General features: G+C 43.3%; 1 protein-coding gene across 2 annotated transcripts in view; it reads left to right on the forward strand.

The window, feature by feature from the left end:
* The first annotated feature begins 759 nt into the window (after positions 1-759).
* Positions 760-14,423, forward strand: part of EZR (ezrin) — a 35,717-nt gene continuing 22,053 nt past the window's right edge. Inside the window, exon 1 of one of the 2 annotated variants that reach the window (XM_071549236.1) lies at positions 760-943. In XM_071549236.1, coding sequence (XP_071405337.1) covers positions 932-943 — 12 coding nt within the window. In that variant the 5' untranslated portion in view covers positions 760-931. Of the gene's footprint in view, positions 944-1,081; positions 1,450-14,423 lie in introns of those variants that run through there. The other variant, XM_071549235.1, reaches the window with a different exon arrangement.

Consider the following 14,423-nt stretch of genomic DNA (forward strand, 5'->3'; position numbering starts at 1 on the left):
AGGAACAAGGGACAGACACACGGACTTTGTCATTTCTGTATGCCTATAAATTGTTACTTGCATAAACTTTTTTCGGCTTTAGGAAAAGTCAGAACCAACTGAGGTATAATCTCTCCTTTACAGTTCATGAGTTTAGATGGATTCAGTTTTCTCTTTTGCTGCCATTGCTGAAAATGTGCTTACACACAAAGCAACCATGTGTTTTGTTAACTAATCACGTTTTCCGAACTCGCACTTCAAGAAACAGAGCGGCCCTTACCACCCGGTGCCAGTGCCCATCTTTACAGACACCTAGAACTCATTCCCCCTTCCCCGGGGCAGCGGGGGCTCGGTGAGCCCACGCAGGGCAGCCGTCCCTCGGGGTGCGCTCCCTGTCTTCTGCCGGACACCTTTCCCGTGCCATCCGCCGGCCCGGGCAGCGCCGGCGCGGCTGTCGGCAGGTGCGGGCGCGGCGGGGTCGGGGGTCTGCCCGCAGGGGTCGGGGGCGGAGGGGAAGGAGCGGCACAGAGAGGCTCGGCCGAGCCCTGGGGGCTGTCGGGGCAGCGCCGCCCCCCGACACCTGTTGTCCGCCCTCATGCCCCGGGGTCGGGGGGCGCTGGAGGCTGCAGAGCGCGGTGCCCCCCGTGCCCGTCGCAGCGAGGGCGGCGGCGGCGGTGCCCGGCGGCTGGGCAAGGCCGTGCGGCGCCGGGGGGAGCGGCGGGCAATGGCCGGCGGCGGTGAGTCACCGCCGGGCCCCACCTGCCGTACTTAATCCGCCGCCGGGCGCCGCCGCCGCACTCGCGGGCTACGCTGCCGCCGTGGCCGGGAGCGGCTCCTTCCACCTCCGCCTCCTCCTCTTCCTCCTCCTCCGCGCGGGGCGCTCGGCTGAGGCGAGGCAGTCGCTGCATGAACGTTTGTCTCGGGGGTAGGAGCAGCACCAGCAGCCCCCAAAATGCCGAAGCCGGTGAGTGGGGCGCGGGGAGCGGGCGGGAGGTGCCCCTCGGGGCCGCGTTGGGGCCCGCCCGCCCATCAGGAGCTGCCCGAGCCCGAGCCCGGGCGGGGCGGGCGCCTCCTGGGATCGTGGCGTGGGCTTTGGCCGGGCTGGAAGGGCTGAGTCCCGGTCCCTGCTCCCGGTCCCGGGACGGGGCGTTTCGGCCGGAGCGCGGGCAGAAGTTCTCCGCGGCGCCAGGAGGGAGCGGCGGGCACGGCGCTGCGCGGCCACATCAGCGGCTGCTCGCACTCGGCAGGAGGAGTCACCGGCGCGGCTGCTTGGGCGCCGCGGGCAGGACGGAGGGTGCCTGGCCGTCCTGCCGCCGGGATCGGGGTGGCATATGGAGCCTCGGGAGCCGTGCTCGACAGAGAGGGCGGCGGATGGCGCCGTCCCCCGTAGCGCTGCTGTGCTGGGCGCGCACAGAGCTCCCGGGCAGCTCGCAAAAGAGGAGCTTTCATCGCGCTCCCGGTTCACCAGAGGTAGCAAAACTGCGCTGGCTCCATTTAGTATGCGCGTGGCCTGTGCATTTCTCTACAGGAAACGTGTGTGCGTTTGTACGGACAGGAGAAACCTCGTTCCCTCTTTTTGTTATTTAAAAACTGAATGCCCGAGACTCTTAAAACTGTTCTCCATAGTGACCTTTCCCAGTCACTATTAAATTCCTGTTTCTTCTTTTCTGTCTCTTTTTTTTTTTAATTAAACGAACTTGTCTTTATCAACCCTCCTTTCTGTTGCCACCACCACCTGCTCACCGCCTCCCCCCTCCGACCTTCGAGTCAGTTTTTTGCTTGTTTTATTTGAAAGTCTGCTGGTGCTGTGCCAGTTAGAAACGGTAATTCCCGTGGGGAGTAACTGCCGAGTGCGGAGCTTTGAGCCGTCATTGGAGCAGACGCACTTTTTGAACTGTGAAGAGCATAGTCAGAACAGATTGTTCTTGCTGTCTATTTTCAATAGAGGCAATATTTCTTAAAGTGCAGTGAAGGACTTATGTATTAGCTCACATAAATGAAATAGGAGTAAACAGGCTTATCTTTATGGTAATAAGCAATTGATGTTTTACCACCATAACACTGAAGTTGAACTTTTTCCTTTTTTTTCTTAAAGTATTTAGATTAACTTACATTGCAGTTTCTGTAAACCTATTAAAAAAAGCAAACAAAAAACCCCACACCAAATGGTGTTCAGTCCCTTTGAGCAGTCATAATTTTCAGTCTCCCTGTGTGTATTTCATCAGTGGGAGGTGAAATATTGTTGAATATAATAACGTAGACTGAAAGAACCCTTCTGGAAGTGGGGAAGCAAATATATAATTTAAAAAGCATTGATATGAAAGGTTGTGTGTGAATAATCTCTCTCTGCCCTGTTAGATGTTTGCTAATTACAGAATGCTTTCTTGAAATATCCTGGTTAGAATAATCTGAAATCCTGGTTTAGGACTAAGTCGCGCTGGAAGCCATGGATAGGTGTAGAAAAACTCTTAAAAAATAATACAGCTGTATTTGTCTTTTTGCTTAGCATGGCTATGTTTGTATTCCCTCATAGATGGTGATTTTTCTTTGTTTCTTGGCAGACTAGCCAGTGAATAACAAAGGTGGATGGTGTAAACCACCTTCCACTGGGGAAGGCAGTGGTAGTCTTAATGATTTCTGAGACATGACCTCCTGGCTGAGATAAAAGGACAAAACTATATCAATAGTTTGTACAATATGAGCTTTTTATTCTTACTATTTAATCGGCTGTTCAGTAGGGCTAACTATCACCTTACTGTAAACAAAAAGGAGGAATTTTGCAGAGGTTATTTTAGTAAAACACTGTTTGGTCTGACTGCTTCAGACTGAGACTGGATTTGGATCCTCCCCAACTCAGCTCATTTGATCTTAATACAGCTAAACAGGATTTGTGTCAGTTAGTATGAAGAGAGGATGTAAAGCTGTCACTCCAGAGGCAGGACAAATGTGACAACAGCCTTTAGCATGGGTGAGGAATGATAGCATGACCTCTTGGGAGGAACAGGGAAGCAGTTTTAGTTTCTGATGGGTATTTGACATGGGTGCTAAATATTTATTAGCTGTGCTTGTTTGCATGTGTCTTGTCTACATGGTATATGTAAATATGATGTTGCTTGGCAGACTTCACACTGCTGTGTGTGAAGTCTGACACACTGGTCATCACTTGTTTACAAGTAAAGGTTAAGATGGCAGAAACCAAAACTTTGGTAGCACCTCCTCTTCTCCCCTCCACCCCCCAAACCCAGGAAGCTAAACTTTTATATGAAAGTATTTTTCTTAACAAAAATTATGCATGCATGCACAGAGCTTACAGATCACATTTTTAAGTTACTGTTCCTCAGTGAACAAATGTCAAGTCCATTAACACTAGAACAATAGTAGTTTTATATTTTAATTTAGTACCAAAGTACTAGAAAGCCAACTGTATTCCCAACTTTATGGTAATGTTTGGTTGCAATTAGTTGTACCTGGTACATGCTTATCTTGCTCAAAATAAATTTTAGTAACAGTCCTGAAAATAATTCTGAAATAAGTATATTTGTTAATATAGACACGTGTTAATATATAATTTAACACAGGCATTCTGCTTGTGTAACAGTTACAAAGTAACAAAATCTTTCCAAGGTAAGCTATAAATATATAACTTTACCCAGTTCATAGGGGTTTATGGCGTGTAGTTCATAAGCAGTTCAGATGCATGATTTCCACCTAGTCTGTACAAAGGTTCATCAAACTTTACAGGAATTAATACGTAAGGAAATGCAAGAGATGCCATCTTGTCCATGTCTTTTGTGTTATCGGGAAACAAGTGAAATGCTAAATAAACTTACTTGCTTAACCTTGCATCTTTTCATTACTAGAGTGTCTGTGCTCGCTGCATTTTTCCTAGATTCATGGTGCTAGTTTATTTCTGTTTGACTCATTGATTGGATGGTGTTTTAAGTGAATTATATTCTTTAGCAAAACAAACCAATGTAATAAATTGTGGTTAGAACAGCATGGCTGCAGGCTAATGAACAGTACTTACTGAAAGGGAAGGAAATGTGATCTTTGGTCTATAGAGCTGTTAATTTGATCTGACCTACCAGCATTCTTGGTTATTTTATTGAAGGTGGATGTGGGTTTTTTAGCTTTGTTTTTGATTTTTTGGTTCCTCTTGGGGAAAAAACCCTTAAAGCTTCACAAGAAATTGAGCCAGCCTTGCAACAGATCGTTTGATTGATGTAGTGTCAGACAAGAACTTCTAATATCTGTGTGGACGTATATAAAACTATATTAAGAGAAAACAACAGAAAATACAGTCTAACAGTTTCTGGTGCTAAAGAGAAAATACAAGTGAACAATATCCAGAGACACCTTGCTTTCTTAATACCTTCATTAATGGCCAGTGGTCATAAAGCTGAGCACAGTGATGAAATCTGGTAATGGCGTGCTGTTGAAGGGGAGGTATTATTGATGCAGAGGGAGGGGCAACATATAAAGGGGATTGAAGGACAGGAGTAATAAAGTCCCCCTGCAATAGTTATACTTGGAGGGATGGGGAGAGAAGGTGCCTCATTAAATAGGATAGAAGGAGATGGGTTAGTGAGTGGTGGAATGAATGACAGTGCTATTGTCTATGTAATCTGCAATGCATAGGGTTTCTCTAATAGAAAGCATTAATAGAAGGTGCTAGTGAGATCTTTCAGTGGGTGTAGGTTGCACTTATCTGTGTCCAGGAGAGAACTTCAAAGCAGAACCTCGAGAAGGGCTTTGGGATGACCAGGGGCAGAAGATCACCTCATGATAAGAGGATGCTTGGCTAGTGTGGCCTGGTAGAATTCAGGGAGTTACCTCTTCCTTCACAGGAGTTTAAAGACCAAAGAGGAGGAGGAATTGCTGTAAGCAGAATGTGTGGTTTGAGAATTTAAAACTTTAGAGCAGTTCAGTGTATGTGGTGAGGGTTTTTGTGGGTGGGTAGGATTTTTTTTTCTCCTTCCTTGCAGATCATATTAGAAGACTATTCCAAGACCTAACATTCCTTAAGATAAAATTTGGCAAGGACAGTTTGATGCTGTGGCCTGTAGGAGTGGGGAGCTGGAACTGGTGTCTTAAAAGGTTTTCCCCAGCTCTGTGTTGTTAATAATGTGCTAGTGTGTACTGGACATTAAGTGGTTAGGCAAGCGCTCCGTACCTGTTTGATGCTGAATATACATGTATTCTAAAAAAGGAATTGAAGATAGCATGCAAGTCTTCTGCCAATCCTTTATCTGTCTGTGAACAGATTATGGCATTAAAATTCAACAAGTTTTCAATAAGCCAGCCTAAAAAACTATATGAGTGTAGTGAAAGGAGTTTATTTCTAAATGAAAACAATTAACAGTAATGATTGTTCGTGGGTCTTCTGGGTTTATTCTTGACTGTGTCTTCTAACTACACATGGTGGTTTTATCTCAGAGCTCTTCACAGCAGATTGCTGTAGGTGGATTGAAGTAAAAATACTTTTTCATATCCTTAAGTGCTCATAATTAATTAAAACATTCGTTAGTTTATGGATAGCTATAGATTTAGTCAAGAATAAAATACTACACTTGTAAGCACCAATTGCAGTACATGGGGTGATACCGTGTATGGTTTACTTGACATCAGGAGATTGATACTCATTTTGGTTCAAAAAGGAAACCTAAGGAAGCTTCCATTTGCCAAATGTAAGAACTCCCACTCATTGCTGCAAAAGAAAGCTGGAGGATTCTGAGTAGTAAATTTAGGGAGTAGTTTATAGATGACTAAAGTTATGAGTTCACAGTTTAGTCAAAAACCTTATTCACTGCATGATCTGAGTAAGCATTTCCGAGGGCAGTTTGTTCTGGATTGTTTGTTGCTGCAGAGAAATCAAGGGTGTTAACTGTTATGTTAGTCACTACTTAAAGAATTTCTTAGCCTTCTTAAAGGGCAGAGGGGGAGAGATTAGCCTTTCTGTTCTGCTCCCTCCCTCCGCCCACATGAACATCTTCCCCTGTCCGTGAAAAAAGCTGTGGTATGTCAGGACTTTTTGAGAATAAGACTTCTTGATGACCACTGAAGATTTCCACATCAGTGTCGTTCTTGTTTGGCACACTGTGCCCAAAGAGCTTTATGAGCACTGTAAATCCCATAATCACTCGATTGACCTTGATAGAAGGCAGTGCTGCCCAAGATCACTGAACCAAGCTGCACACTGTGTTAAGTAATGTACTTTAGCTGCGTTGTGTGCTTGCTTTGGAGCCTGGTTTCTGCCAGAGATAACATTTAGCCTGTGAGCTGAGAATACAGCTCCTTGCAGAAGCAACTAAAGTTTCTGGCTTTTACCGAGCAGTATATGGGATCCATAACCTAGGAGAGAGAAATATTTTTGCTATGTAAGGGTGGAAACAGGGTTTAGCTCAGTGTAACAGCTAATCATATTGTTTCCATATTGCTCATCTGTTCAGATCCAGATCTTGTTTCTAGTTCCTACTCCATTGTGGGGGAAATTCACCTGCCTTCTCTGCACCTGCTCTCAGCTTGAGAAAGCATGAGTAGCAGCCATGTGCTCAGCTGGGGCTGATCAACACCTGATACTAACAGCTGTCAATTAAAGTAAGAGTCCCGAGTCTAAGAATTAACATGAAGGATTCTTCTAATTGAGTAAGCAAGAAAAACTGTTGCTTGATGATCATGGACTTGTATTTGGCTAGTTACTCTGTAGGGTCAGCGGAAGAGGTACTGACACCCCTATACAAAGCCTGTAGCCTTCTGCTACCTTTTAGGAGGGAGTCTGGGATTGCCCTGTTTGAGAGCACGTTTGTGTGCATTTAGTTTTCCCTCTCACTGTCATGAGCAAGTGCTGTAGCTGTTGTGTAAAACTCAGAAGTGTCACTGCCATCATCTCATCCTCCCTTGTTCTTGCATGGAAATGTTCATGTTTGCTTTAGTTGTTCTATCCTCTGTGTAATGTGTGTGAGAAGGTTTTCTGGGGATATGAGTGGATGGATGTTCACTTGAACAATCTTGAGTAGGCTTATAAACTGGTCCCAGGGCAGCTCAGTTCTACCAGGAGACCAGCAGTCTGCACTTGCCTAGAGCAGGTCTACAGGCTGCCTGCTACCTGAAGGATTAGGGAATAAAGAATTTCGCCTTGGTACTCAGGTGCCTGAATATAGCCTGTGTAGCCCAGTAGGTAACTTCAAAATCTGTATTGTAAGGTCTGGGCTTCAGAGTTATTTGTGGCAGCTGAAGTTATTCTTTAATACCTAGCTGAATACACTTAGCTTGCTTAACTCTTTCTTTGTAGAGGTGAGTGATTGTGCACAGTTCCTGCTGCACAAACTGTGGTGTGAATTGGCGGTTGGATTTGCACAATTGATATTTGGTGATCTCAGTATGGGACAGAATAATTTTTCCTCCTTAACAACTGACACAGCTGTGCAGACAAAGTCTTGAAAGGTACTTTTTCTACTCCCACCATGCTCAGGGACTTTGGGAACCACTGGTGCATATTTGTTCACCATCACACTTCTATATGGTGAGTGGCCTGTGAAGAGTTGGCATCTCAGAAGCCCTTAAACTGTTACAGGGACTAGGAAGGGATATTTTGCTGACCCTTGCAATCACTTTTCCTTTATGATCTGTAACTCCTCAAGAGCAATATCTTTGTGTTTAGGTGACATTCAGGACTCCAGTGCCCAACCTTTATCTGGGAGCAAATAGTACCTGTTGCATACTGTTTGAAGTACCTCCTTGGAAGTGGAAACGTTGTAGTGTATTTCACATAGATCAGGTTATCAAGCTATCAGAGGTGATCACATCACATAATCCCACTCACAAATTTCACTAATGCCACTAATGCATTCCACTGAGGTCCATGAGTTAAGGTGAAAGAAGCTGCTATGAAACAGGTAAAACAGAAGGCTGGGATATAAAAAAAAATAAAAATCCCTCTCTGACAAATGGATTTGTATCTAGAAGACAAAATGAACATACGTCATTCCTGGGCCTTGTGCGGACTTGTTAGACTGCTATTTCTCCCTAAGTAAACAGAGTTCTTTTTCCTTCTGTACTTTGATGTCTATAGAAACGTGGCTGGCCTTGCAGGTCAGGCAGAAAGCCCCTGTAGCCTAGTAGTACACCTCTGATGTTGTCCAAAAGCTGATGCCTGAGGAAGAGTATTTCAAAGATACGCACCATTGCTTTCTTCTGAAGTATTAGACATTGAAAGATCCCATATAATGAGTTACTAAATGGATTTCTGTGAACTTGTCCACTCTCCCCTTGAAACCATGTGAGCTCCAGCATTCACAGTATGCTTTAACAAAGGCTGTCCTAGATAACCTTCATGTTGTCTGGAAAGTTATCTACAGAATTCCTTGCTAAAGTGCTATTGAATTTTTTTTTTCCTTGTTCATAGTGTTGATGCCCTGTAGTTATTCTGTTGGTAGAGCAATGAACATATGTTCGTTGTCTACCCTTTTCATTTAACTCATGAATTTATATGCTCCTACATCAGCCTCAGTTAATTTTCTTCCAACCTGAGAAGTCCTAGCTAGCTTAGTTGAAGCTTGCATGGTAATTACTTGAACATCCTTGGAATTCTTCCAGTTCACATCTGATGAAAATACTGCTTTGCATCTATAATGTCTCCATCTGGAAAGAGTACAGTCAATTGTTTCTTGGATGCCTTGAACTCTCAGGTCATAGTCCTGTGAGAGAGTTAAGTCATAGATGCTCCTTGTGTTCACACAGCCCACCCTGCTTCAATGCAATGTGCTGCTCTTCCACCCTGGAAGTACAACCACCACATCTCATGCTCTCACTATTCGTACGCTGTCTGTTAGAAGTGCTGAGAGCTGTACCCTGACAGGCCATGTTGTCTGATGACTACTCACCTGGAGACCAGGCAACATTTGACTATTTGTAATGGCTCAGGGTTTTCCATGCACATCACCCTCTAGAACATATATCTCTGTTGGACTAAAAGGCACCAGTACTGATGTTCAGATTCAGGGGAAACTCTGGGGCTATTACAGCTTTTATTTAGATTATTTGTGCCTTCAGACCTTGTCCCTGCTTGTTGTGACTTGGTACTGTGAAGTTCAGCTTTTGCAGAAATTGCCTGCCTGTCACTTCCAAGTGAAGAAGCAAAGCAGAGATGGGAAATGGTGTTTGTGTTCTGGATCAAGACTATAAGACACTTAAGTTATTTTTTATTTTCCATTGAGGGGATTGCAGAAGGATGATATTGCCTTATGTAACTGACATATGAATATTGGAGATACTAAATTGTTTAGAAGACTCTGAAATTATATTAAAACTTGAGATCTCAAACCTCTATCCCTTGGCCCCATGCTGATGTTTCTGATGAAGACAGCAAAAGATCTGATTCGTTCTGGATTCTGAGCAACTTCTTGGGATAAAGCTTATTTGAGGATTGGTTGTGGGGCTTGCTTTAAACTTCATGTGTAAAGTCTTAGTCTCACAACTTCATTGTTTAATTAGATGCAACGGCTGTCATGATAAAACACTCTGTGTATGAAGCAGTTTGATGCAGTGGCCCCCAGCTTCCCCTGTATTTATCCTTTATGTACAAAGGACTTATTGTTGCTGCAGTCTGTGTTCCTAAATCTGTCCTAACATCCATTGAGGGCAAATGGCACATCCAGGCAGTGGTACTATGTTGAGCCAGTTGTCCTTCTTTAAAGAACAGACTGCTGCTCGTACATAGATACTCTGAAAATGCTAGCAGTTACACAGCATCAGAGAGTCTTTCAAGTGAATGTTAATGTATTTCAGTGAAACAGCAAAAACACTCCTGCCTCTTCCTAATGTCCTCTATGTTCAAAGTAAACCATTCCTTACATCTCTCACATAGAGTGAGGGCAAGTGTTTTGCATGAAAAACACCTGGGCACATGAAGGGCATGGGGCTTTGTTCAAGGGCAGTATCCTGGGGCCTTTCAGACTTACACTGCTTTATCTTGCCAGAACATAGGGCTGTCTTAGGTAATTTTACATTTTAAAGAAATGTAAATTTTAAAGTTTTTAAAAGACCTATGTCTCTGTTTCTCAGCTTCTTCCTAACTCTAGACAGAATGATGCAGCTTGTTAGGAAGGAGCTGGGGGAAACTTCAGTGAAGATTTTCTCTGGGAATAGTACTTATTTGGTTTTACTGTTTCACTGAGCAACTAATGTTAACTGTACAGAGCTGACCGGAGGTGGAGAATGCTGGAAGCCTGGCTGTGGCCTAGAAATTTGGGAGCCAGGGCTGCCAGAGATGCAGAATCACCTGCACTAGCCACACCTACATGAAATATTCATGATCTTGTAGCATGCAGAGCATTATTACATGACCCAAGATAAAGAACTGAATTACAGCCATGGCTGCTTCTTTACTTTTCATGCAGATGCCTGCTATGCAGTTATTACATGCTGACAAAGAGATATCAGGCTTTCCTTAAGGGAACTGAGATAGGTGTGTAATTTAGTATGGCATCTTCTGCACATCTAAACGTAAAAAAAAATTTGAATTTGCATTCTCGTATTATCTTCATGTTTAATTGTAAGGAAGGCTTCATGCTGTCTTACAAAGAAGAGTTAAGGGACCTGGCTGCAAAACCAAACTCTTCTTTTGGGTTTCTTGTGACCCCTTTGTGTGTGCCAGCAGGGAGAGGGTGTTTATTCTGAAAATTCAACCAGCTTTGTTGGAACTGGAATTTCTGGATGTCTCCCCAGATCTGGGTAGTCAGGGTTTTCCTTCTCACATCAGTCCCCCCATTCCACTTCATCCAGAAGTCTGGCTTTCAGATTTTACTTCAAAATTATGCTTGGCTTCCCCTCAAAGTACTTTACATCTCTTCAGAACAACTGCTACAGAAGCTGTTACTAATCTTTTTCACTGTACATGAGAGCAGCAAATACCTGGCCTGTTGTTGCCTTGAGTAAACTTAAAAAATTTCAGTTAAGTGTACCCAATATAGTTATTGCTCCTTAAATACTGAGGATTAGTTCCCTCAAAAATATGATTGTACAAGCTTTTGCATTAAAGTTGACTAGTAGTTAAGGCTAACAATCATGCTGGACAATTTTAAAGTAACTACTAACTTACAGATTATTATATACAACTGTATTTACCCTCAGTGATATTTGTCCCTCTTCTGGGAAGGTGAGCAAGGTTTTAAGGAACAAAGACCAGCCTACTCAGCTCTAATTTTACCTGTTGTAAATTCAGCAATACCTAACTGCTTCATAGACTCGGAGGAATTCCATTGGAATGTGACTTAATGTTCCTATTTATTTGCAATGAGGAAGCAATGTTTAACACAATGAGATCTGAAATGGAACACATCCTTGGGTTCACAGCCAGGTCCTTTTGATTTAGCACGGTATGCTGAGAAACTGGGTCACTCAGATGGGTGCAATGAGCTTTCCTCATCAGCCAAGGGGATGCCAATGTGGCTGCCCCCTATTCATGTTTTGTGAACTGATGAGGCTGTTTTCTTCCTTGTCAGCAAACTGTGTTCTGCAGTGTGCAAGGGAAGGCTCACAACTGTTGTGCTGTGCTGCCACTGCCCGCTCTGAAACTTGAGGTGTTGTACAAAAGATTCTGCCATGGGAGCAGAGGGGGAGCATGTGAAGGCTTTCTTCAGTGTTTTAATGTACATCGCTTTCCCATTCTCATGGTCACCAGAAAATAAATGGTGGGTCAGTCATTTGCTTCTTGTTTTAGCTTCTGGGAGAGCCCTTAAATGATAAAAATGCAGCACTGGGGAGGACTCGAACCTGTGTCTTAAGGCTGCATGGAAGTGGGTTAGGGTTGGGGTCCTAACCTAGCATCCTAATATATATAGCATCCTATATATATGTATATATATATATATATATATATTTATATATATATCAGCCTAATACCTCACCACTCCAGCAATTATTGCCTCTTTTCATGTTACCCACCTTGCAATAAGAGGATGGGGGTTTGTGTTTGGGTTTTTTTCTTGTTTTTGTTTTATTCTCTTGGAGGGGGTGGGGGAGGGTGTGCTGTTTTTGTCTGTGTGGGCCTAAAAGTTACCATCTTGCTGTAAACACATCATGCTTTAGACAGGTCCCATTTGGAAGAGATCAGTAACATGCTTAAAAAATCAAATCCAAACTGAAACAAATAAAACCCACACAAACAAAAAAAACCCCAAACATAAAAAAACCCAACCCACATTCAACCCAGAAACACCTGACCTGCAGATTAGTGCACTTTCTTTGATTAACTTGTCCCCTTCCCAAAGAAGCATTCAAATATGGGTGACAGCATGCCGACTAGCAAGTCATCAGGCAGGCAGAACAGAATAGGCACCTTTTGTAATGCTTCCGGTGACAAATACACTCAAGAATGTAATTTTTCCTTCTTTGTAATAGCATCACACCAGGAAATGTGGTGTTTTTCTGGGGATTATAATAGACCACATCCTTGTCTGTAGTCCTGCTGTAGACCCATTGTTTGCAAGACTGTAATTTGTTCATCTCCTCCTCTTGTCCATGCTCACCTCTCCAAGTGTAATATCTGTAACAATTTTTCAGATCTACCAAGATCTTTGAATTCCAGTCCTGTCCTCCAAATGAGTTTCTTATTTATTCTTAGCTAAATGCTGTTTGTGAACTTGTAAGTGCACTCTGTCTTCCAGGGACCATGAGAATACTTAACTTCGTTTTCTTGCTCCCTCAATCCCACCACAATCACATCCCATTTTCAAGACCTTGGCTAGACGCAGAAAGGTCAGAATACATGTCCCTGCAGTAGTTCCAGCAAGATGAAGGTGCTGAGCCCAGCTGGAAGGGAATCTGTGCTTTGGCAATCCTGTACTAGTGAATAGAATTGATCATTTGTTTGTGCTGTTAATGCCATTGTCTCCTGCTTTGAACAATGCTGTGGAGAATGTAGATGCACAACTTGTTTGGCTATAATTTCACATGGCTGATTTGTTGTATGCCTTGTCTGTGTCACATGGGTTCACATAAAATATGTTAATAGATGAGGTTAGATCCATCAGGTAGGTTACTCTGTCAGTGAAGAAACAGAATTGGCTTCAGCTGTGTTCTTGACATGTTGGTGTTCATAAATACGAAAAACCAGTATAATAAATTGAACTAATATTTCTGCAGTTGCTTGGGTTATTCATGCTACATGACACTCTCAGAGTTGTCTTCTCTACTTGTGAAGGACAGGAATGCAAACACTGAAGTGTTAGCAGGTCAACTCTGAGTTCTGGAGCCTTTAGGAATTTTTTCCCTAGCCAAAGTTGAAAATTTTCCCAAAATCGTTTCCAGGAGCTGGGATTACAGTTACTGCATCAGTTAGCACAGTATCTTTCTTTGTTATTGGACCTGGAACCAGTGAACACTACTGAATGGAATGTGGAAGAATAGAGAGCAGTTTCAGTGCCCTTTTGATGCTGCTACATGAAGTTGTTTTTCCTATTACCAGATACTTAATCACTATGCATGTCTACGAGCAGCTCTGGTTGCTAAGGTCAAAATGAGATTACTTTGTCCAAGCAGATGCATTGTGGCCCGGGCCAAGAAGCTTGTCTGTTATTTATTCCAATAATAGTTGTTGCTTGTAGGGTGGATGAGCAGACCTGCAGAAGTGAGGATACTACTGCTTTCTTAGTAGTATCACTAATAACACTGCATTCTCTTATTTGTTTTCATATTCCTGCAGCACAAGCATGTCCATATGCATACCATCAGTTTATGTATGTCCAAGAAAGCTTAACAGCCCTGCATGCTGCTTTTAATAGTATGTACTGTCCAGGTACGACACTTAAAATGTGGTTGATGTGCTTACTGAAGAAAGAAGGCACATCTGGCTAGGGGCTCCACTGGGATACTGCTAGTTGCCACCACTTGGAAGGATAAGTCACTAGCATTTGCACTTGCAAACCTGCTATTTAAGACTGGTCTTTATCCCTCCTTAGAACGAGGAAGAAAACATTCCTGAGAATTGTCTGAGGCATTTAGAACTGCCTAATGATAATGATAAGCAACACGCTTAAGTACCAGTTTATCCTGTGTATGTGGGTAAAAGTTGGTACTTACTGCTCTTTATATTATGTATTCGCTGAAAATAAATGGTATGGTCTTTTAAATGACTTGCACAACTTAATGGTTTCACTAAACTATTTATTATGCAAGTGATCACATGCATCAGGGGTGCAAAATAATCATGATGGCTTAGTGTGTATAGAGCCGTGGGGGTTTTTTTCTGTTCTGCTATCCTTTCCCCCCTTCAGTGTAGGGTGTTTTTCAGGGGAGCTGCAATATCAGGAGACGGGTGGTTAAGTTCAAAGATACCATGTTGCCTGCAACCAGATTCTGGCGGATTCTGGACCAACGGGCTCAGGAGTCAGACTTAAGAAAACCCCAAAACTCTACATGTCCATGCACAGTGTCCAACACACTTT

This window comes from Pithys albifrons, chromosome 2 (genome assembly GCF_047495875.1).
Source record: "Pithys albifrons albifrons isolate INPA30051 chromosome 2, PitAlb_v1, whole genome shotgun sequence".
NCBI lineage: Eukaryota > Metazoa > Chordata > Aves > Passeriformes > Thamnophilidae > Pithys > Pithys albifrons.